At 41.3% G+C, this 25,136-nt stretch overlaps 1 protein-coding gene across 3 annotated transcripts in view; it reads left to right on the top strand.

Annotated features, from left to right (window-relative positions):
• Positions 1–25,136, top strand: part of CTNNA3 (catenin alpha 3) — a 407,433-nt gene that overhangs the window by 307,910 nt on the left and 74,387 nt on the right. For all 3 annotated transcript variants that reach the window (XM_066191821.1, XM_066191820.1, XM_066191822.1), the window contains one exon: positions 16,445–16,596. In XM_066191821.1, coding sequence (XP_066047918.1) covers positions 16,445–16,596 — 152 coding nt within the window. The remainder of the gene's footprint in view (positions 1–16,444; positions 16,597–25,136) is intronic.

The raw sequence follows: 25,136 nt of genomic DNA, 5'->3' as shown, positions 1-25,136 counted from the left end.
TCTGCAGCACCATACAATGGATTGTCTGCTTTCTCAGGTGTGTTTATCCTGTTCCTCTTTTTTACCCCTTCCCTTTCCCTGAACAAGAAAGAAACCCCCAAGAAGACTAACAACAAGGCTCTGTAAAAGCCCCATCCATGGTGTAGAGTTGAGCTTTTAGAAGTTAAATAATACCAGAAGTGAAGCTGCCTTTGCAGCCTTGCTATACCCCTTGGTTTGCCCTCTGTGTGTGCATGACATGAGTTAGGACATTGTGGTTGTGTGATCACACCCAGCTGTGTTTCCAAAGAGCTGCTTTATGCAGGTCACTGCATGGGCGTGTGCCAGGGTCACGGATTTGAGAAGGCTGCTGTCCACAGGCTCAATTTAGAATAATGAAGTCTCTTCCCAAGACTGTGGGAAGAGAATATATGATCTCATGTTGGCCATAGTTACAGAGGGACTTGGTGATCTTAGTCTAGCTGGAGCGGAATGGTGCTGTGACTCCGTAGTTGCACTGCCAGGGCCCTTGCAGAGTTCCCGCTGATCCCCAGTCCTTGAGGCTGTGCTGGTGGGGCTGTGGGAGAGCGCTGTGCTGGCTGTGCCCCTGTTCACACCACAGTGACACCGGGCCGTGCTCTGTCCCCTGCTCTCGGCTTTGTGTGAGTGCAGATGGTTATGGTTGTAAGCCAGCACTGAGCAGCGTGGCCCAAGGCCTGTGTGAAACCTTGGGGACCCTGGAGAAAAGCGTTCGGCCGTGGGGCTGTGTGTTCACCTGCGGAGGCGGTGGGTGCAGCATTGTCTGACTGTACGAGGGTAAAGTAGTTGCCTTGAGGCTGTGTTCTGGTGTGGTTAAGGCTGTGAAAACTTCACTACTCATGCCTCTGCTGCTCCTAATGTCTGGCACTGTTTGTTAGATTGAACTACGCCGATTGTTGCATTTTGGTAGGGTTTGTGTACGGTTGTGTCAAAGCAAAGTGAAAACCTTTAGGAACTCTGTTTATAAAATCCTAAGGTATTTCTTCCTCAGAACTGGAAGGATGGTCTTGTTCTGGACTTTTAAATACCAGTCTCCTCTGTTATTTTATTGCCTGCCAGAGTCTGCAGCAGTTAAATTTAAGTCAACAATTTATATTATGGCATATATCTGTTGATAGAGTAAAAAGTCTGTATTGTAAATTTGGTCTGCAGTCCTGCTTTAATGCCAAAGTATAATGATATACATATATGTGTAAATACATATATAAATTCTTTAGTTACTTGGATGTCTACAGATTCTGTAAAAAAAAAAAAAAAAAAAAAAGTGAAAAAGGTGGAGAAGTATTTTAACTGCCTCAAGTCTGCAGTGGGCCAAAGACATTAAGCTTTTAGACCTCTGCTGGAGTACTTGGGTTTGTGTTCAGTGATTTTCTTTAAAACCTTCACAGGCCTCAGTTACTTTTTTGGCGGCATATTTTAACATGATATTATGTGCCAGTATGAATGAGTTTATTTATTTATGCTAATGCATTTATTTATTTATTTCCTGGTCCCAAGATTGCTGTTTTGGTCACCTTCCAGTCCTCCCTTTCCCTTCACAGTCCTTTCAGTGTGAGCACTTGAACAGCCCTATATTAATACTAATCTGCTACACCTGAAACAGAGTTTTCCTGTACAGTAATTCATTAATTGATTCTCCAGGGTGGATTAAATTTACTATATTGATTTCCTCTGGGAAAAGTTAATTTTTCTTAGCCATAAAAAGACAGTGGTGTTTTCATGATACAAGCCTCCTTCCTTCTTGGGCTTTTTATCCAGCTTTTCCATGTCTTGCAAGCCTGTGCACAAGCTAATGGCTTGTATTTTCCTGGCTGCTTCACTTGCCTTTTTCAATTCCAGTTTACAGGTTTGTCACAGCAGCTGATGTGAAATGGCTGTCAGTTTCCTTTGTCCCTTGCCTCGAGTCTTCTGCAGTAAAGATTGTTCTTCTTCAGAAGTGTGACTCTTTCACCCACAAGACGCCCTCCCAAGAGGAAATGCAAGAGGGGTTTGTGTTTTGCCCTGCCCGTTCTGACACTTAGTACTGATTTTGTCATCTTTTGGCAGAACTGCCTGAGCCAGCATGGGGAGAGAGGAGCACCTCCAGAGACTTCGCTGGCTTTTCCTAAGATGTATCTTCAGATAGGATCCTTAGATGGGATGAGTGGGCTGTTGAAGGTCCTTACCTCTTGTTTTAGAGCAAAAAATACCAACATAATCAACATTATTCTAAATTATTTAGGGGTGGCTAAAATGAGGTGGATGAACCTTACCCATTCTGTGGGGCACACAAAAAATCATAAGTTTTATTAATTTAGAAAGACAGTGAAAAAATATTTTTCACCAGTTGTTCGTCGCTGTTGGAATGAGATCTAAAGAGAATGCTTGCTGTTCAAGTCTGTTTAGTATTCAGTGATTTTTACCCTTGCTTATGAAATCCAAAGAACTGCTGAAGAAGAGGATTGGTTCTTGTCACTTCAAAATATACAAAAACCTGAAAATCCCCAAAACATTTGAAGGAGAGAGGCCTGAGCATGCAAGCTTATGGAGTTGATGAACTTGTGAAGTTGTTGTACAACCCAGGCAAGGGACAGCTTATAAGAAACTGTTCAGCAGAATTATTTTAAGAACTAAAAGGGGAAAAAAATGGGCCAAGAAGAACACTGCGGGTATTTACATGACTTAGCCTAGAATATGCCTTTTTATGAGGTACCATGATGATTTTAAGACTATAACTTAGGCAGTATCCCTTCATTCTTGTGGCTGTTTCTCTATTACAGAGTCAATAACCTCCATTTAGCGAAGTCTGCAGTGAGGCTTTTTTTTCTGTAGGACTCTGTTCTGATGCTTCTGTGAAATTCTGTTAAAAATTTTGTCTTTAAACACTGGATTTTGCTTCCAGTATGAGAATGTTCTGAACAATAGAGGGGGAGTACCAACATTTTTTGTGTTTCAGGTAATCAGAAAATTACCCTGAACACTGTAAATTCTATTTGCCAATCTCTTCTTCCCTTCCTGTAGCTCGAAAACATCTTTGCTTCACTGTTAATAACATTGTAATGCCCATGTTGATTATAGGCACTGTGTGGGCGTTGAGGTGCCTTTAACTACACATCTGCTTCTTTAAAGTGCTGTTGCACTTAGTGATCATTTAAAGCACTCAGAGGAAAGTGCTCTTCAGTGCACTGCTTGCTCCCCTAGGCCTTGCTCTGTGACAGCCTTGGAGTGCCCAGCACGGACGTTTTGATGCTTTTTTGTTGTTAGGTCATTTCCCTGGATTAGGATCGTAAATACCTTTCTGTTACCTGCCGTGGAGTTGACACATGTGGTCTTGCTCCACCTAAGTTACATGGGGAGCAGGGAGGGAGCTGGGGGAAGGGTCTCTTGGTTTGAGTGACATTGGTGGAAGAACTGGAAGAGTGAGGATGTTGGGTGGATTCTTAATCTTGTTCCCATGATAACGAATTTGCCAGTTTGGGGAAGCCTTCCTTAAAGTGAGAATGCCACTGAACACCAGTGTTGTCTTTGCTTCTGCAGTTTCCACAGGCCCTACAGGGAAAGTGAGAATGGCAGTATACTAATGGGCAGTAGTGGCTTTTTTTCTCTCTCCAGTGTTTTGTGGGCTTGGGTTGTTGGTTGGTTGGTTTGTTGAGTTTTTTCAAGTAACCTTGCCCTTCTCTAGTCATTGAATGTGACATTTTATGATAAATCTTCCCTCACTTGGAGCTACATTAAGAAGTGACTTGTGGCTTGCCAATATCTGTATAACTTTAATATATCCCTTTTAATATATCTCTCTTTTAGATCTTAAGGACCACTAGGCTGGTCTGGTTCAGTAGAGTCCCTTCATTAATGACAGCCCTTCCCTAAGCTGATAAGAAGACCAGGGAACTCCTGCTATTTCTTTTACTGCATATTTTTACCTGAAGCAAACTCTGGAACTTGCACAGGGTTATCTCTACGCCCATATCAAAACCATTACCTTCATTTCAGCTGTGGCTTTCTTGTAGAAGCTCTTAAGTGCCTTGACCTCTGTACTGTTAAGGACATTTCATTCACTTCAGCTCTGTAACTTTTGGAATGTGCTTTCCAGAGCCTCTGGGGCATTTTATTTATCTCATTACCATTGTCATAATGTTTATCTAGCGATCTTGCACCTACAAACCCTGATGCTGTTGCCACTTTGCATTTTTGGGGAGTTACAAGCATGCTGTGTCTGTTGCACTTGTCCGTGGCTAACATGCTGTGTCTCAGGCACCAGTTGATTATTTATTTCCTTTGCCATCACACATTCAAAGAATCATTTCATCCTCTTGTCTTCTAGAACAGTGTAATATGCTGGAGATGGCATCTTTCTTACAGAAGCTGAAGCTTTTGTCTATTTTACAAGCTTTTTGCTATTTGGAGTGTTTTAGTTCTTAATGAGCAGCTTTGCCTTCATCTGACGTGTCCTGGAGCCCTGACATTTACATGTCAGAGCATGGTTTGCCTCCTAAGCATCACTGTGAAGTGAGTAACTTGATTTCATAAATCATCAGTCCTTCAGAGTTCATTGTTTATTTCATTGTTTCTATGAGGACTGTTTTGGTTTAAAATGCGAATATGAATCCAGTCTCAGGATTTCCTTAGACCTGAAAATTTGCAGTGTCTTTTTTTTTCTTCAACTGTAGCTCACTCTTAAGTTCTTCATAGAGATAATTTCTAAATTGGAATTTGCAAAAAGCACCTTCCACAGTTTTCATTTTTGCATGTAATACATTTTTTATGTTTTATAGTAAAATTCATAGTTTTGTGCCATGCCCTATCATAATCATAAAGTTATATGATCGCCCCACCTCCCTCCAGTAATATTTCCAACTACATACATCTAACTCCACTCCAAGATTTTTTTTTTAGTGATTTCTTTCTGGCAGCATGCCCTCAGCCCTTTGTGCTTCCTTCCTTATAAACCATGAACTTCTAGATCTGGAAATGATGCAGGAGCTCTTGATGGGGGGAGCACATGCATAATTTAGTAGGATTTATATATGCCTGTGTATGTATGTTTGGATTATAAATCTGTTAGCATTGTAAAATTGATTCTTGCTGAAATCATAAATGATAAGCTTGTCTTCATTTTGTTCACCTTGTCTCAGTAAGTCTGTCACCACCATCCATGGCAGTGTTTGGAGAAGTGGCATTGAATGCATTATGTGCCAAATAAATTTCTGTAAATAGGGCTTCTCCTTGCTTTCTGGGGACTGGATTCTGTTTTCTACCAGAATCCCACTGCTGGGCAAGGTCATCTCTGAAGCCGGTTTTGTTTGCTGCAGGCTTTGTTTTGTGACACAGTCAGTGAGAACACCAGGCCACCTACTCAGTTTACCCAGTGCTATTAAACAGCTGCAGTTGTTTGGAATAATTCAGTAGGTAGCAGAAAAAGTGTAAGGAATGCATCCCTCAGAACTGAAGCATTTGTCATGGAGCTTCATGCAGGAACGTACAACTGTCTGTCACTCACACTCCTTTTTGATTGTTGTCAGGCATTAAAAATTCAACGCTAGACAGCTTCAGTAAGCAGATGGGAAGGTCTGTATCTTGGGTATTGTGCAAAAAAAGTTGTTGCAGAATTCCTCAGCTTTCCCAAGCACTATAAAGTAGCAGCCATGCTTTGGAATGAAATACTGTGCCTTAGCAGCCAGGTCAGGCAGTAAACTGTTGATGACCCTCCTAAGCAACAGGGATGTTTGGGGAAACCCATAGATGTTTTTAAGCAACTTGTTTAGTTGGAGGTTTTGGGTTTGTTTTTTGTTTTTTGGTTTTTTTTTTTTTTTTTTCTTATGGTTCAAGTTTATAATTTCTTTCCTGACTTGCAGCTTCAAGTAGCATTCCTTGTACCAGAACATGAGTGTTTTCCTGGGAACCTTACTTTTGATGTTTAGGGAGGCTTCTGATAATTGCCTGAAACTGATTCCTTGGTCTGAAGTCCAAAGTGTTTAGTGAGCAATTCTAGATGATATCAGCATACTGTTGGTTTTGATGTGCTTATTTTTAAGGAAGGGGAACATAGATTTCAGGAAATACTGTGAAGCAAATCTCTGAGGAAGCATTCATAGTAAAATAAACAATATTTAATGATAGCATGCCAAACATCAAAGTTGATACATGGATTATAACAGGAGTGCCAAAATAAGATGGGAAAGATCTAAGGATGTGACCCTTGGAAAGAGGATGGTACCCATTGTACACTGCCCAAAGTAGGCCTTGCCAAACTCAGACTGTTGGGGAAAAGCTTTCTGGAGAACTGAGGACACTGAGGATGGGCTGGGCCTTAGTGCAGACGACTTGTGGGGAGGAGGAGAGACTGAGAGTTGAACGTGGGGAGCTGGCAGCCAAGGGACAGTGGATAGAAACTGCAGCTTCCCCAGAGAATTGCAGTGACTCTGGTGCCCCTCACTCTTGGTAGAGACAGGTGGCACAACTAAGGGCAGTGGCCACAAGCTGCAGAGAAAATCAGGGAGAGTGTGGGCAGAGCCGGGGATTTATTCCCTGCAGTGCGGCACTGGAACAGAGATGCAGTGACATTTCTGTCTTTGAAGGTCTTCAAGACTTAGCTGGACAAAGCTGTGACTGACCTGATGTTGTGTTGGTCTTGTCTAAGGAGGGGATATGCAGAATCCTTTTAAAATGATGCATGTAGGATTTCCCCCCTGTGTTAGACACCAGCTGCATTCACCATCTTTTTTGGGTAATTAAGTGTTTTAACGTGTGCATTTATACTCTGTTGTAGTCATCTCAAATTCTTAGAGAAGAGTTTTCTCTGCTTAGTGACTTGCTTGTTATTAGAGATATGTACTGTTACTATTGAGGACTTGGAGAGTAAAAGTGTTTGCATATACTTCATTCAAAATCTGCAGATTTCTCCAGAATGCTAATAGAGACTTCTTCTATGAAGTATTGTGTATTAAATGATGGTCAAGCATAGAAACACTGCAGATGAGTGCAATCCATCTGTGTGGTTTAGTCTGATACGTTTCCAAATAGGCAAAGAAGCATTTAAAATCTGTAGGTGCTCTGTTTTTCAAAGTGTTTGTTTACTCCTCGGCATGCTCTTTTCAAACCGTGGTAATTACTTTCTTTTCCTGAGAACTAAGAGTAAACTTTTCAGCAGTGCTCTAGATTTCTTTCAAATAAGAACATGGTCCTCTAGTGTTTATTTAATTTGTTCACTTGTCTTCTATTTTATTCTGTGAGATAAGTAAGACGAGTAAGAACCTGTTCCTAAAAACACCTTTAGTGTTTGTATCTTAATAGTGTTAGAAGCGATGCTAGTTTTATTCAGTATAGTTTTACTCAGCTTCTAATAATGCTAGTTTTATTCAGTTTCTAACCATTGTTTGTGGGCTGATAACTGAATTTCTTGAATCTTTAATAGTCTGCTGTTCTGTATCTTGGGAGGAAAATCATTATGTCTGCATTGCAGGTTGGGAGGAAGCTTTCCGGTAGTCAGCCTTTGTAAGCTCTAAACCCCAAGCAAAGAACAAAAACTTCTTGGGAACCTTTTCAGCCTTTCCATAGTCTCTCCACAGAATTGGATGTAGCAGGAAATGTAATTGGCAGTTCCTCTCTTGTCTGTCAGCAGTCCACTGCAGTTGAAGTTCTCCCTTAGTGTCTGCACAGAGAAGTCAGTACCTGTTACAAGTGATACTCCAACTGTTCCTTTACATTCTGGTACAGAACTTTCTTCAGCTGAAGAAGTTTTCCCTGCTGGTAACAGCAGCATTAGCGCTAATAGCCATAAATGTTGCTAATTTATTTAAACACTAGTTGATGGAGAGACTTTGGGTAAAAACTGAAGAAGTTTCCCTGTATAAGGAACTCATTAGAGACACGTCACAGCATCCAAAAGAGCAGAAAGATAATTTAAATCTTTTTTGTTGTTGTTATTGGTGGGGATTTTTCATGTTATTGGTAGGCAGTTGGGTAAGAGAAGGTTTCTTTTGTAGGCAGAAGGTGTGATGCAGGATGCAGTTATGGTCAGCCATAAGTGCCAACAGCCCCCTCAGGTTCTTGCTTTGCGCCCTTGGAGAGAGACACTCGTGTTTGTCACCCTGGCCACAAGCAAGCTGCCCACTGGTGTTTCATCTTCTGCAACTAGCACGTTTACTGCTTTTGGATGATATGCTACAATTGAACATGCTCATTGAATGTACCAGCATCCCTTTATCACTCTTGATTTTAATCCATTTCAGTATAGTGTGTTCTAATAATGAAAGCTTTACTGGTGGGCTTCAGCAATTAGAACCTAGTTGCAAATCCACTGCAGCGATTGTCGTGCAGCCCTTGGGCTCCCGTTCCTTCTGACCGTGCCAGTGTTTGTGATCCCACTGCTCCGAGGGGCTGCAGCAGAGGCAGGAAGCACACACACAGTTAGTCTGTCACGAGTCGCTGCTTTCTGAATCATTCTGAGGCTAGCTCTGAATATTAAATTTAGAGATGGTGTTTTTCTGGCACCATTCAGAAAAAATATCTTTTCTGCAGTTGACAGCATTTATTGGTATTTCACTGTAATTAAGTATTTGAGGATTTTGGCTACCAAGCTGTATTTTTCTTGTGCTTACTTTTTAAATGTCAGCAGTCTTCCATGAAAAATAATTCTTCTTGATTAAATTATTTCAGTTATTCCAAGTTACTGTTGCAGTAGACATAGAACTAAACTGTAGTGTCTCTCTTCCTAAATACATTTTGTCCATGGACGTTTTGTCTTGTATGTTTGTTTGCTAACATATGTTAAAAACATGGTATCTGACTCTGCCTAAAAAGCTGTATTAATTTTCTGATGTTTCCCAGTGGGATATGCAAATTTTTTTTGTCTTTGGGCCAAAAAAAAGCTTGGAATCTTGTGCAGTTTTATTCTTTGTGGCTAATTCAATTACTTCAAGGTTTTTGAGGTTGATGCTACACCCACTGGGAACCAGATTTCTAAAAAGACAATATTTCTAGTACTCTTCCAAAATAGCTGGCTGCATTTCAAAATGAAATGCTTGAATTGTTGTCTGCTGTTAATGTTTTGAAGACCAATTCATTGTCAGCATAGTTATATTTGGGAAAATATGGCTCAGTTACATGTTCTGAAATGACGCTGGTGTCTCCTGAAATAAAGTTACTGTAGTAAACAAAGAGCAGCCAGTCCCAATCGCTCACAAGTTCAGCACCACTGCTGTGTCCCCTCACTGAAGGACTGGCTGGGGACAGTAAACAAGTTTGTGTGTTGGGAATTGCTGTGCTCACTTGTTTCTTCCCACCTTTCTCCCTCGCAGGGTGACTGTAAGGTTTTTGTGAGTTAACACCATTCTCTAGCTTAGGTGGTTTATTGCACGGTGCTTCTACAATGCAGCCAAGAAAGGTTCACAGAGAGGGGTTTGGGATGCTTGTAGTTTTATTTTTATTAAGCTCTCAGGACTTTTCTTTCCCACTTAAATTACTCAAAAGCTCTGCTTTCTGTTTGGGTAGTCTATCTCTTATCTAGAATGAAGTCACTCCTCCAGGACCTCTGCTTCCTCTTAATTTCCTTTTTATGGCATTTTCTGTGTCCTGCTCAATCCAGCTGGGAAATCCCAAATTAGGAGTATTTGGTCAGCAGCCTGTAGAAATTCCCTGATTTGTTAATTGTCTCCTTGCTCTTGCTTCCTGAGCTTTGGCTGTGTTTGGGGGTTTTTACAGGTAGACTTTGGGTATTTACTAGTCTTGGCTTCTGTGTGTCTGTGTGCCATTCCATGTAGTGCAGATGCCTCTAAATGAAACCCAGGGACCTCACTTAAAGGAAGGAAGGGCACGTTCTGGGCTGTGGTCTGAATCCACAGCTCATGGATGCCCTGCTGTAGCATGGGACTGATGAGACAAGACAGGCCCACATGGTCCACACTGTCTGCTAAGGAATGAGAAATTAATTCTGAAATTCCTCTCGTCTGTCCTGGGGGGGAAATGTCATTCTCCTCTGGGATCTCATGGTCATTCTGTCCTTGAGCATGGCAGCAAAATGTATTAGGTAGAGGGCTTCAAAAAAAGGAGTATTATGTAAATTACTTAAATTATCTTTCTGCTCTTTTGGATGCTGTGACCTGTCTCTAATGAGTTCCTTACACAGGGGAAACTCATCTGCTCCCTCAAAACCATGCCCACAAAGAACCCCTTTGAAGATCCCTCTGAGGGGTTCAACTGAAGCCTTGGACTGTGATGTTCAGATGCAAGGCACTGCTTTAATTCCCAGGTGCAGTGTTCCTTCCATGTGTTTGTCAGACTGCGGAGAGGGTGCCTGTGTGGGGCAAAGTCCAGGAATTCCAAAAGCCCAAGCAATCAATCCCCTGTGCCCGTACACTTTGGAGAGCAGGGGCTGGTGTGTACACCTAAACTGTGCTGGTGCAAAGCGAAATAACTCTGTGTTCCAGGTAGGAAGCTGAATCGCTGTCATGGGTGTGTTTAGGGGAGGAATAAATTAGGGCTGCTTCAAAATTAAAAGCAGCAATTTACTGGATTGTCACTCATTAATTGCACACACTGCCAATAATTAGGTCTCACTCGCTATCAATATTTTCTCATATTCAGGACAGTTAACTCCTAAAAATCTTACCCTTGTTAGCTGTAAAGATCTAGTACTACAAAACTGTCGTGTTCAGTGTAATTTATCTATAAATATGTCTGTAAACACACGCATACAAAAATATTCATGATGTGCATTTGCATGCAGCTAGGTAATTCTCTGCACACTCGTATATATGTATATGCATGCTCAGCTGTGTGCTTGTGGGTCTGCCAGCAGTCTGCCAGCTTTGCAAGCTGCAAAATGCCTCTGCACAGCTGCAGTTGGCACAGGTTAGAGAGGCAGATACTGGTTGCAGCTTGCTTTCATTAAGAGACTTCTTACATGCATCAGGCCTCTGCCTGGGCTGCTTCATTTTGTATCACACTGTCATTATGCAGAAAATTTAGCATGAAATACTAAATTCCATTAGGGTAACTTACAGCTCTTTATGCTCTAAATAGTCAAGGGGGGGAGTGGACACAGTGGGGATTCTGAGATCATGCCTCTCACACACTGGCCTAGGACTGAGACTGCCAGAGGAATATGAGCTGCTTCAGCTCAACTTGTGGTAAGTTCCACAAATAGTTAATCCCTTTTCCTGCGTGAAACCTATAAGGTTGTTACCAAATAAAGTGATTGAATATGAATGGTAGTATAAGGGGTATATCAAATGCATCTAGTCATAAAGCTCTTCTGCTTCTCTCACATATACGTGTATATATATGTAAATGTATCTCTTGGAAAGCCCTTGGATGCAGTCCCATAATAAAAAGTCACCAATTTAACACTGTATCACAGAAATAGAGGCTTGAATTAAGGGCCTGTACCATAGTGCAATCAGCTTCAGGCGCAGCCCCATCTTCATATCAGGATTGCATTATGTGGATTTGTAAGAGTCACAAGTTGGAGTTTTAAAACTTGTTTGCGGTGTTCAGCTCAGCCTTTTGCAGTGAGTGCACAGTACTCCCTTTTGCAGTAATTCTGTTATTATTTCAATGTATTTTGGAGCGCTTCTAATGAAGCATTCTCCATCAGTCACTGAAACAGTCTGTTCCATTCTGAATGGCATGTTGGGTGCTGTGACTCAGGCTGCTGCCAGCAGATCCGTTGTGTTTCACATGGCTTCCCTTAGCCAACACAGTTGCCTCAGCTTAGATGGGTTTTATTTTTTAATTCTTTGTGTACCATTCTGGATTGAAGTGACACTAAGAGTAGACAAAATACTTAGCAGTGAAATTGGCTTACTGGAATAGGCAATGTTCTTACCATCTGAAATTCTTAGATAACTTTCCAGAAGAAATTTACAAATGCTTATGTTTTAATCACAGGAAGTGCAAGCTGTTATTTGACGTCAAAGAGTAATTAAATAAAGAAATGCTGAGTAAAGGCTGTGTGGCTATTTACTGTATTTCTTACTTTTTCTAGTATTACCTTGCATTTAAGGGATGGCTGTGTTTTTTAATTTTTACAACCGTACTTTTCTTTGCTTCCACTGAATTATTGCTACTGGAAAACCGCTTAAATCCCCTGGAAGCTACCTGTATATACACCTATCACACTGACTTTCATGCTAGGGGATCAGGTTATGGTGGAATAATAAAATACTTGAGGTACACACCTTTAATGTCAAGTCACTTCTCATGCTGCCACCAGCTGTGCCTTGCTGTAGGTCTGGGTTGTACACACCCCTTTTAACTTGCCTGCCTGCACATCTGCTTTATTTCAGTGCTCTGCTATCATATGAAACTCATCTAGCATCTTTTTAGGCCTTACTTGACCATATTTTTGTCTTCAGGTGGGTTTTGGAAGTCTTCCTCCTCTTGGTGTCTTAATTCATGACTAGTAACTTACCCTGATGTTCTTTTCTTCAGAAAGAAAAACATTTTTTTTCACTCCAACTTGCCCTAATTTATTTTTTAACTGCTTATTTTTAATGACATTTTTTGGGGGGGCTCAGAAGATGTCTGCAGGTGGCTGAATGCCCAAGGGAGTCATCTCTTGTGTTGAAAGGCCAGTGGAGCTGAGTTAAGCCAGAGCTGTGGCATGGTTTCAGTCTGTGTAGCTGGGCTCTGAAGCTGTGCCACAGAGAGCTTCAGTCACTGCCTGTGCTCTCACTTCCATTTCAAAGCTGCCTTTGAAGGAGTAGTTCTTCTGTCTTTGTTCTAGTGGGAGCTCTCCAGCCTTTTCCCAGTCTGCTGGCACCACTGGGTATTTTTGGGAAGAAGCTTCCAATGGGGTCCCTCTAGAAAGTCCATTCAAGTGACCCCTCCCTCAGCTGGTTCGAGGAAAGATTTATTTAGAGAGAAGTGGAAAAAACCTGTTTATTCGACAAGTGAAGTGTTCACAAGCATAAAAATTGAGTAATACGAAACAATTAAACCTCTCACCGTTCTGAAGAGAGATGGCAAATTGAGAAAGGCCTTGCTGTGTGTGTAGCTGAGCTCTCCCAGTCTCTGATCAGTCCCTGCCGTGCTGGAAATGCCGTCCTGGGCCCCGACGGGCTGCGTGCCTGAGCTCCGGGTGTTCTCTGGGTTTTCAGTCCACAACAGGTGTAAACAGTTGCAAGAAAAAGAAAAACACGGTCCAGGGCAATTCTCTGCCTCAGCTAGGGAAGAACTAACTGAAAGCACAGGAGGTGTCTGTCCCGCTGTCTGTCCGTGCTGCAGACAGCACAGCCCGGGAGCAGAATGTGGGGCAGTGAGGGCAGCTCCTGCAAACAAACCCCGCTGCTTCTTTCGCCCCTTCGCTCTCAGAACCAGTCTGAAAGGTGCAAAACTCAATATCCAGCATAAACAGAACAGACAACTGGGGATACAAACATCATAAAGTCACCCTAGGACAGTTCACAGTCTTTGTAGATGTGGATAAGCACTGAAGGGAAACTTTGGTTATTTACCACAAATTCTTTTTCTTGGGATAAATTGTTGGTTTGCTAGTTTCTTTCCTTTTTTTTTTTTTTTCCCTGAGTGAAATACCATAGACATTTTGAATTTTTAAAAAAATTAATAGTTCTGCAAATAATTTTTTTTCTGGTCAGTTCTAAGAGCTGGTGACTGTTCATGTCTGGTCAGGTGTGTTTGTTTCGTTAAGACACTCTTCAGATGAGTGTTGGGCACGTGTGGACAGTTCAGCTTTGAGAATGTTGCTTTTTCACTCTCAAGCTGCCTTGCTGGTGGCTGAAGTGTTGTTAATCACTTAACACAGCTGAATTTAGAGGTTCAAGCACAGGGGCTCGTGCTCTCACCCATTGTCAGTGGCCTTGTGCAAAGCTAAGAATCTGTTTTCCTGATCATTTTATCGTTAAAAATAACAGGCACAGGGTTGCTAATTGGAATAAAGGGGTTAGTGAAGTTTAGTTTTCTGTATGAAGAGCTGGGCCCTGACAGCTATTAAGCTACAGATGGGGTTCATTAGTTGGTTTTGATTGAAGATGACAAAATCAAGCTAAAATATTAGAGGACTAAGAAGACATGCCTACAAGGAAATATGAATAGTGTTATATAAAAAACCAGAGGAATTAGGGAACACTTGATGAATTTTAAAACAAATTAGGTTAATTTCAAGAATGCATTTTTGATAGTGTGAAGTCTTTAATTACTTCAGGGACTTCTAACATTATGCTTATGAACATATTGCTATTTTCCAAGCATCCTCCTTTCTGTACCTTCCCCCTCAGGGAAAGCAGAATTACAGATGCTCATATTGAAATTTGCTTTTAATTTTTGTTGCAGGAGAAACAGAACATAAAGAGAACAGAAATAAAATCTACAAATAAAACAAATCCCCAGAAAAATTTAGTGCTTCTCAGTTGCCTAACACTTGATATTTTTAATTTTGCTTGTTTAATTTTGCTTTTGAAAGACTGAAAAAATGAATCATTTCCACCTGTTTTGAGTTGCATTCACTTCTCCACTATACATAGGCTGCCTAGAGAAATTAAGCCTAGTACAGCAAAGATGCCCGTTATTGGTGTAATTTGAGTCCACTTAATGCAGTGTTTCAGAGGGTTGCCTGACCATTCGAGGTCTGTGAAGTATTTTGGATGTCAGTTATCCATGGGTAAGAGCTCCTATATGCACGAAAATGTTCCTCTTCTTTTTTTTCAGTCATGGGTTGGGAGCTCAAAACTGAAATGAATACCAGTAGTCTTGAATTTGAGGGAGTTATCCTATCACTTTCAGGGAAATGACCAGGATAGGAGGCCTGTTTGATAGCCCAAGTGTGTTTTCACACTTCCTTAGCAGATTGGTGTGTACGTATTTTAGAACGACAATATAGTCTCGTGTTTTTAATTGTCTGTGTAGAAGTGCTCTGGCTGCAAAGCCCCATCTGAAATGCTGCCAGAGGAAGGCCCTGTGGTGCTGGTTTGTACCCAAGTGCAGCCTGGGTTGCTCCACTTGGAATTATTTTTATAGTCTAGGGGCCAAAATTTTTGTTTAACTGGAAAAAAAAAATGTTAGGAAATGATGAAAATTTCTCACTCAGTGGTGGCTCTTTGAATTTTTTTTTTAAACAATAAATAGGCACTTGTTCTCCTTTATTATTTTATTTGATTGCAAATGAAAAACGTGCCTCATCTTTTTTCTGTACTGTTAGAAATCTTTCCACTGCCCTTTTTGAAGGTGAGACAATTCCAGTGATAATCTGAAGAGGGTAGCGCTGATTTTAAATACTCTGTTTTTCAAATCAAGTGGCAACTGCTTTTTGGCTCACAGACTGTGAAATTACTGTAGTTTGAGGATGAATTTAAGGTCTCCAAGGGTTATGTGGGTCTCCTCATTAAAGCAAGGGGGAAAGCATTACTGGGGCACCTTTCCTACTACCTAAAGTATTAAGTTGCCAGGTTTTCTAATTCAGAAATCCAGTTGTCTTCAGCTGAAGCTTTGTTTGCCTACAAATTTATTATATGCTTCAAAATTTGCCTGGAACGTTCCAGATTTATCTTATTAGTAGTACTGCTTTCATGTGTTAAGGATTTGTGAACTGCACAGTTGGAATTGGAGTGAAGGGTGGAACACAAACAATATTAGCATTTGAAACCAACACATTGCCGGAGAGAGAGCTTCAGTACACGAGGTTTGTTATTCATGTTGGATATTACACGAGTTGAGGTTTATCTTTTCTTGTGTTTGTTTCTTCTATGTCCTTGGACTCCACGTGGCAGGAAATGAGTTTGGCCTGGGCTTGTTTGAGGTCTTTCTGTGTGTGATGGATTTTCCATCTGCATTCCCTCCCTATTCTGTCCGAGGTTTCCTTTGCTTCAGATTGATGTGAAGGGACGTCCAGTGCTACCAGGTCACCGTGCAGAAGGCGGCCCTGGAGCATCAGAAGAAAATGCCCAGGCTGTTCTGGGTAAAGCATAGGTTAATATCAAACTGACTCAAAATGCACAGTTTGTTTGATTCAATCAAACAAGATAAATTGCCCTGGTAAATTCAGGTTACAGTTGTGGGACTTCCTCACCTGAAGAATAAGCATCGATCTTCTGCTAGTTTCATCTCCATTCAGACTGGAAGCAGATTCTGAAATAGTGGCAGTCTGTTCAGCCGTGATTCCAACTTAGAGCCAGGTTATTCATCCTGATTCTTTCAGTAAAATTGCTATTGAAATAACAAGTAAATTTTTGCAATTGCTTCCCCAGCTCCCCTTTTAAAACTTCTTTCTTCTTTGTAGTACTGTACAACCACCCACAGCTTATGTGCTCACCATGGGCATTTTTATAACTGATAGAAACTACAAATGTATTCTCACTTAAAAGTAATTGCACTATTACTGTAGTACTTTTTAGAAAATTAGGATTTTTATTAATCTCAGTGTTTTGCCAAAAAGAAAAAATATTACATGTTCTGTCCTTTTTATGCTCACTGTATTTTTTTTTTTTAATAGTGATTCCAGAGTTTATTAGTCAAGTAAATATTGCATTGGAGAGCTTAAGCAAGAGCACAGTGCATCTGTTTGATGACAACCAGTTTGTGGACATTTCCAAGAAGGTGTACGATACGATTCATGACATCAGGTGCTCAGTCATGATGATTCGGGTAAGTTTGTAATTCCTTCTTTTCATACTCATGTCTGTAATGGGTCAGCATTCAGAACCGTCTGTGTGGTAAATGCCCCCAAGCTCATATCCAGGTTGAACTGACCTGGGAGATTTGGGCTTGTAACTCCTGAAGACCAGAATTGCATTGAGTACCACATCAGAATGTTGCATAGAAATGTCTTCCTTAAAAATGTGTAGTTATGTTTGCTCGGTAAAGATCTTCGTTTACTTGGTTAAGTACTAACTTGCAGCTACAAACCCAAATCTTCTTACAGTTCTTCAGCTTTAACCTCTGGCATGTAGGAGAGAGATGATTTCCAGGTGATCCTGATAATTCTGTATCAGCTCATTTCAACCTTACACCAGAACATTTAACCTAATTTCTTTCCGTCTTAAGCAATTATGATCACTGTGCTTATCCTTGTGTTTTTCCTGAAGTTCAGAAACTGAATCAGAACAGCTTCTTTTTAAAATTCAAACCAGAATTTTGTTAGATGCAGAATTTCCCCCACATATCTTCATAAAAAATGGTAAACAACTGAGCTGCAATGTCTGTATGTTCAGCAGTTTTGTTTTAAAATAAGATTAAACATTAATAACAATATAGTTGTTTCAAAGGAAGTTTGTCTTCTGCATTGACTTTCCAGTTGAGACCATGGAAAGAAGCAGATTCCTTTTCTTGTGAATACAAATCCGTTGCAGCCCAGCCCAAGAACAGGTCATGGGAGGTGGGTCTGCCCCTCTGCTCCATTTCGGTGAGACCCCACCTGCGGAGCTGCTGCCAGCACAGGAGGGACACGGAGCTGTTGGGGTGGGTGCACAGGAGGCACAGAAATGCTCAGAGGGATGGACCACCTCTCCCACGAGGGTCAGCTGAGCCAGCTGGGGCTGTTCAGGCTGGAGAAGTCTCTGTGGAGGCCGTACTGCAGCCCTTGGTACTCACAGAGGGCTGATAAATAAGATAAGAACAGACTTTGCAGTAGTCCTGTTGTGATAGGGCAAGGGGTAATGGTTTTAAACTGAAAGAGGAGAGATTTAGCTCGATAAAAGGAAGAAATTTATTACAATGTGAGTGGTGAAACTCTGGCACAGGTTGCCCAGAGAGGTGTTGGAGGCCCCATCCCTGGAAGCATTCAAGGGCAGGCTGCAGGGGGCTCTGAGCAAACTGATCTGCTCATGGCAGGGGGGTTGGACTAGGTGGCCTTTAAAGGTCCCTTCCAACCAAAACCATTCTAATGTGAAAAATACTAATCTTAACATACTGTAGTGTGTAAGCTAAAGTAGAAATTCAAATGTGGAAAATGTTTAAAATGTCTCATCCTTATTGTCAGTTAGGAAGCTGTTTGTGTACTGACGGGAGACCCTGAAACATCCAACATGTATCCCATAGTAGTAAGAGTTTGTGAGCTGGATGTAGGTCCAAATCGAACAAACCAGATTGTGGGTAATGCTCTGGTAGGTCTTGGATCAGTTCCTGTGTCAGTGAATGCAGGCGAAGAAGTTTTCATTAGGACATCCCATTTTTTTCTAGATTAGCTTCATTTAACGCCTGTGTTGCTCATCCCTCCCTGCCCTTAGTGACTCAGGGGCTCTTGGGTCTTTCAAGATTACAAAGTTGCTTCTGTTTCTCAGTGAGATCCGAGTCTTCTGTATGTCCAGTGCTCTTAGGCTTGAATTCCATGATCGTGACTGAGCATTTCTTTCTGGAGTGTTGCGTTGTTGGGGAATTGGGAAATGCACTGAGGAGTGTAACACGGCTGCAGTCAGTTTCTGTGACAAGGCAGAGCCAGCTCTGCAGGAAAGTGTGTTTTCTTAGAGTCCTCTGTGGTGGGTGTGTGCAGGTGGACAGTGACTCAGAAAGACATTCTGAGTGGAAAATGCTCAGATGTGAGGAGACTGTAATAGGTGCAAGGCCCAGGAAGTGCCCGGTGTGCAGCACATGTGCTGTGCACCCATCAAACCCTGACTCACTGCACGCCACGGAGCAGACAGCAGTAATAGAATGGCTGCAGTCAGGGCCATCCTCACTGCTGCTTTGCAAGTCCTGAGGAGAGCTCAGGAGATCTCAAACTCGTTAGAAAGGATGTGAGCTTTCTACTTAATGAATTACCGTTGTTCAGCCACAGCCCTGGGAAGGTCTTTTTGAGCTTTGGTGAAATGTTAGTCAGCTACTCCAGCATCTCTTAGAGGCAGTGATTGCCAGCACAGAGAGTGCTGAGGAAAGAAGCCTGGCATTCATTTTCTGAGTCAGTATTTGCATCCCTAGGTAGATACATTGCAGGCAATGGCAGTTTCCTGGAAGAAGCTTTAGTAAATCTGGTGGTTACTCAGACATACAGTGTTAGCGTAGCAGCCAGGGTGAGGAAATGAAATGTTCCGTGGCCAACGTGCTGATAGTGCCAGAGAACAGTGCCTCACTGATTGCAGGGGATTGATTGCAAAGCTTAATCAGGGTAAGAACTCGATCAAAAAATAATTGAGAAGTGTAAATGAGCAGCGCCACTCATTCACCTGGGCAATTTTTCAGCATGGCAGTAAAAGCAGAAATAATCCCGATCAGTTTTTCAGAAAGCGTTTCAAACATGTAATTACACGAAGAGAATACTTTTAAAAATAGAGTTCCTAACTGTAAAATGTTGCCCAATACTATCGTTAATGCAAATTATCATCTATGCATTTCAATGTCCAAGCTTAACCAAAGACAAATAAAACATTCCTTGTAGTCCTGCAAGGAAGTTGGATGATTATTAAACACTAAAATACTGTACTTGAGAGCAGCTATATAGTGGCAGATGTGTTGTACTGCTGAGGTGTAACAGAAATGCCTCTGGAGCATCAGAATGCTGCTCCCCATAAGATGCTTTTCATTGTTCACTTGCAAGGACTGCTTAATGTAATGGTAGTTGTCAATTTGAAATAACTAGATAGTTGATTCACATTTCTCAATCATTTTTTGACTTTGCATTCCATTTTTTGTTTTGGAGATTTTGCGGGCTTGATCTTGCATAGGAGCATTTGTATATAATCTGGATAACATTTTAATCAGGATATTGATGTTACAGGAATAAATTAGATAGTACAATTAAAGGCAGTTCTGCCATGTGAAATATGTAAAGTCAGAGGAAGCAGGTTGATGGTTTTTGAAACAATATGTATCAAATGCTGCAGAATGTTAAGATTAATGGTTGAAGTTTTTTAAAAACTTCTGTATGAAGGTATTTTTAGTTGAAAAGTATGAGACAGCTGGATTGAAGTAAAAGCTAGCAATATCCCATTAGGGTGTAAACTCAGTGGAAAGGAATGACTTCAAAAGAATAGTAACTGCTGGTAGCTGAAGCGCTAATAGCCTTCTTAATAGTTACACCAAGAACAGTGGAAACAAAGTCACCAAATCAAAAGTTTCACAGAATTCTTTGTTCTTTCTGGAGAATAAACAAGTGAGCAGCTGTCCAGGTTTTACAGAGACAAAGAAGAGGGCAGAGGGTTTGTATACTCCATGCAAAATGCTTTGTATATTCATACCTTCATGGGAGCAGGGAGTGAAGAACCCATGTTCCCTACCTTTGTGAGAAGTGGAGAATGTGTGTTGAAATTGCTGTTCTTAACACTTGAAAGCATTTATTAAAAATCCTTTCTGCTGAATGGGTATTCTCTGTGCCGTTTCTCTCAGGATTCTGGCATGGAGACCTCAACAGTTTATGGTGTTAGGCTTTTTGAGTTTGTTTTGCACATTGTTCCTGCCATGATGTATGGGATATCCATCCCCCAGTCCCCCCTGAAAACTGAAGCAAAGCATTTGTTTTTCTTTTCTGTCTTACCTAGGTACTTTCATTTCAGCCAAATCTTCCCTGCATCTCCAATCAATTCCTAATATTCCTGTTTCTTTAGCTAACAGTCCTTTACTGTGTGTTTTAATTTCCTTTGGAAAGTCAAACTTAGTTTAACTATATGTTCAAGAGTCTGCAGCATAAATACTTTTTCATGTTTTGGCTTTCTCAGAATATCCTTGGGATGAGTTCCTTTTTATACTTCTATTGTTGGTTGCAAATCTGGCGTGGTTCTTCATTCTGTTTTAAAGAAATGTAAGAATTCATCCTTAACAGAGCTTGTGAGTTCTTCAGTACACTTGATTTCTCTCAGTAAGAGACATCACAGCAGAATTCATTATCTTACACCCAGCAGAGTTACAGGAATTTTTAGAACATAGACCTCTAGGACAGGAAGGTAGCAAGTGGTGGAAACCTTTCAGCCAGTTAATGAGTATCTAGTTTAAATTCTTCCATGGCTTTTACTAATGACAGAATTATCCTGCACACGCGAGGTTTTCTTCCTATTTTTACTTCTGTAGTCCAAGTGAGTTCGATCCTGTCCAGTAAAGGCAATAACGGACATGACTTGAACCTCTGTTTGAAGGGTAAAGAAAACAAAGCAAAACAGGGAAACATATGAGAAAGGCAGACATTTACTACAGTCCTCTTGTTCATTTTTCCAAGAGGGCCTTGAGACCCCGCAGAACAGACAGACAAGGAACTGTTCATACAGCCTTGTTAAACCTCATTGTTGTTGGTCTGAAATATAGGAGTGATGCTAATCCATTACAAACTCATATTGAGAAGTTAATAAAAACCTTTTTCTTAATCTTCTTCTGTTCTGCACCAACTGCACAAGTGGCAGAACCTTTGCAGCAGTGGTTAGCCACTTGGTCCTGCACCTCTCAGCACTTTCTGGTTGTTTCTGACCTAAGTCAGTCAGAACCTTTCCTTCCTCAGCTCCTTGTCAGCTTCAGTCCTGTCACCCAAAGATTGATACATCTGCATGCGGTGTGACCGCAAAACAATGTACTCATGTGACATCTTTAAAAAAGAGTGCAGAAGAAATATCTGTTGTCTGTTAAGGATCGTGGGACACCTCTTCCTTTTCCAGGTTTTTATCCTGAGTCACATAAAGGAGAATGTTGGTTTGTGCTGTAGAACCCAGATAAGAGGTGAGTTAAAAGTGTTTACTGCCACGATCAACTGTGCACACCTGCAAGTGAAAGCTTCTGACAGCTGCTTGTTCCTGCCATATTACTTGGCCTTTAACATCTCAAGCCATCATCACCAACCTTGAAGTACCATTATGGGAAAACTTAAAGCACTATCCCACATAGGTTACATTTCATGTCTTAATTCACCTACACACATATTTTCTAATACTATCTATGTTCTTTACAGTATACCTGGGAAGCCTTCTCGTAATGTACAAATGCTTGTTATAATTTATATCACTATTAGCATCGTAGAGTCAGTCATTATTATTATGACTCTGCCTTGCAGATATGTTTTCAAAATGCTCTGTACTGAACAATTCTGGGACACACTCAGCATACATTTCAATTTCATATGCAGACATTTTAAAAAATGCTAATCTCCATTTAGTACCAGGGGAATTTGTCTTCCCGAATAAATAAAGCAAATCCCTCTTTTCTGGCAAACAGCTGTACATACCAATTTGCTTCTATTTCATATTTATGTACCACGTAACAAACTCTCAAAGGTCTCAGTTTCATTAGTTTAGGGCCTTCAATGTCTTCAGCAAATCAGATGACTTCCGATTCTTGGTGTGATAGTGTTGCTGACTTCATTACTTTACAGAGCAAAAAGCTGCTCAGTAGTGTATCTGTAGATAAAACACACTTCTTGCTTTTTCCTTGAAAGTTGCATCCATTTGTCTTAACATGTGGGCAGGATGTTACACTAGGAAATAGCTTTAGTTTGGAGTTGCCACAGCAAGCACCGGTTCTTAAAAGCTGAGGTGTTTCCACAAAGGAAAAAAAAATTGTGAGTAGAAATACAGATAGTTTATCGATTTTAAATACAGGTAGTGTATTCACATCTCAGGTAGAGGGGAGGGTGACAGAAGAGGAGGAAAAGCACATGCTTACCCTTCCCATCTTGGACACAGGAGTGGAAGCCAGAGCACAGATAAAATATTATTTCACTCCAGGATTGGTGTCCCTCCTCCTCTTCCTTCTTCAAGTCCCCTTTGCTTAAACATTGAAGTAGAGTCCATCCACAGGGTAGTTGGGAAATGGTGGAATTATTATTATTATGTTGTTGTTGTTGTTAACAAAAGACAAGAGAAACTACCTGCTTTTGTGTGCTTCTGCTCTTCTGCACTTTGAGATTAACAGGTTTCAACTTTTTGGTTCTTTGTACATTTTTCTGACTGCTGCCCCATTCCCATGCTCCAGGCCTTTGCTCAGGCTTTACAGGGAGATTGCTGATTCCTGATTCTAGGTCCTTTTTTACAAAATGAGCAGTGACTAGGAAAGTAAGGACCCCCTTTATCCTCCTGTGTGCACTTCCAAAATGGTCCGTCCACATCCATGTGTTCTGTTATTCCTGCACAGAGAAATCGAGTGGCAGAGCAATGTCAAAAGGAGCTGCCCCCCTTCTGAGGAGCAGTATGTAGAACTGCTGTGTTGCTTTGTGTATGTGCTGGAGGAGCAGACCCTCTCTAATTGCTGCTATAATAAGCTTGTGAGAAAGCCCTTGATGTTGTCAGGGCAGGCTTGTGTACGGGTGTGACGGGCCAGATCTCCTCTCCAAAGCAGCAGCTCACATGCACAACCCTGGTGACTCCACAGGCAGGTCAGTGGAAGTGGGGATTTAAAGCAGTACCAGGAGCTCTCCACTTGTAGTTTCTGTATGTTAACATGTATTAGTTTTTTTCCCCACTGCTTTAAATTCTTTTAATGCTACTCGGTTGTTTTTCATTTTTTATCAAGATATTATGGTTAATGGAACCTTCATGTTAAGGCAGAAATATTGCAGTATCTTTTGAACCCGATCTTACTTTTCACTATCACACACTTCACTGGTCTCACCCTCTTCTCAGTGAGAAGAAGAAGTGTGCCAGAGGCTCACGGAGGGAAAGGACCTCTGGAGATCAGCTGGTCCAACCTGCTGTTGAAAGCAGAGTGTTATCCAGGGCCCCTGTCAAAGCATGTCTGACTTCTCTGTTTGCTTATTAATTTCATCTGTTAAGAATTGGAACAGTAATGGGGAACTGATGGGTCAAACAAAGCAGTAGTGTGTTAAACTTACTAATAAAAGGAAGCTGCTTGCTACACTGTATGCTGCTGCTAGTCTGTAATACTTTTGCTGTTGTTGGCTGTGTTTATGCCTCATTGTTTACGTTCAGCACAGGAATGTGTGACCCATCTTTTCCAGTTAAAAATGGAGTTTTCTTTAGCCTGCCTTAGGTGTCCAGTTTAAGCGTCCGCTAATGGAAAGGATGTTGTGTTGTGTTTTGTTTAAGAAAAGAAAGGAAAAAGGAAAACCTGTATGGGTACATACAAACAAAAACAATAAGTTATTTCCAAAATGCTGATACAGAAATGGTGGTGGTGGTGTCAGCTGCATACTGCATCCATTGTAAGATCCATGTGCAGTTATCCATCCTGGCAAATCTGTGTTGTCTCCTGCCCAAACTACACAGCTCTAGGCATCATGCAGGGCTGTAAAATAAGAGCTCTTCAGCAGCAAATTGCTACATGGCTTTCCATGGAAATCTCCTGGTGCTGGGATTACTAGGTCGCACACAGGAATCAATATGCTTATGGATGGCATAAACAGTTTTGACTTACATACTACTACAAATGTCAGTTCTTCCCAGCGTAGGGATTAAATTACATTGCAAGTGTCACACATGATTATGCTTTTAATTGTTCACAAAATTACCCTTCCCTTTCAGAAAGGCAGAACCTTCCAGAATTATTTGATAGTTCTGCATTAGTGGCTTATTGGAAACTTAAGCATATAACAGTATCTTTTCTGGAACATTAAAATCTTTGCTGAAGGTTTTTTTGGTTTTTTTTCTTGGAGCAAAAAAAAAAAAAAAAAGATGTGTATTCCTTCCTTGCCATTTGGTACTTACTGTCTAATATAAATTATATTCCCAGAGAAATGGAATGAGTATTATGCTGCTAAAAGGGGAGGACTGAATTACTGGAAGGAAAACTGGGGAGTGCAGTGAAAGTGCTACAAATCCTAGATACTCTATTACAATATGCCTCCTGCCACATGGCTCACTGGAGTCTGAGAGCAAGGCCAGCCTGGGAATGGGGGCTGCAGCTCCCAGCAGCTCTGAGAGCTCAGGTTATAGCTGCGATGCTGCCATCAGCCCTGTCAGTGCTGCTGCAGCTCTGCCTCAGAGATCTGACTGTATTTCCCTTCACTGCTCATCACAGTGATCTGCGAGCTCATGGCTTATCTGAAATCTTTTAGTTGCTGTTCTCACTGTGCAACCTACCTTTCTGGTAGGATGGATCTTTTTAGTGTGGCGCAGAAAAGCAATGAGGTATGTCACAAATGTGTTCAGAAAGTCACTGGACTTCAGCAGCTAATGATAATGATACGTGTTAGATTGTGATCTGAGTTCTGCTGGCACCAGGAGTAGGGTAGCAGTGCTGGGGTCTGTGTCGTTCTGTGCCTTGATTCTCGCCCGTTGGTGAAACAGTGTCAGATCTGCATGTCCTTGTTGAGAAAGCAGTGT

This window comes from Chamaea fasciata, unplaced genomic scaffold, assembly GCF_029207755.1.
Source record: "Chamaea fasciata isolate MVZ Bird 193981 ecotype frontalis unplaced genomic scaffold, bChaFas1.0.hap1 SCAF_9, whole genome shotgun sequence".
Classification (NCBI taxonomy): domain Eukaryota; kingdom Metazoa; phylum Chordata; class Aves; order Passeriformes; family Sylviidae; genus Chamaea; species Chamaea fasciata.
Note: the sequence above shows the minus strand (reverse complement) of the source record. Positions and strands in the feature narration are given on the sequence as shown.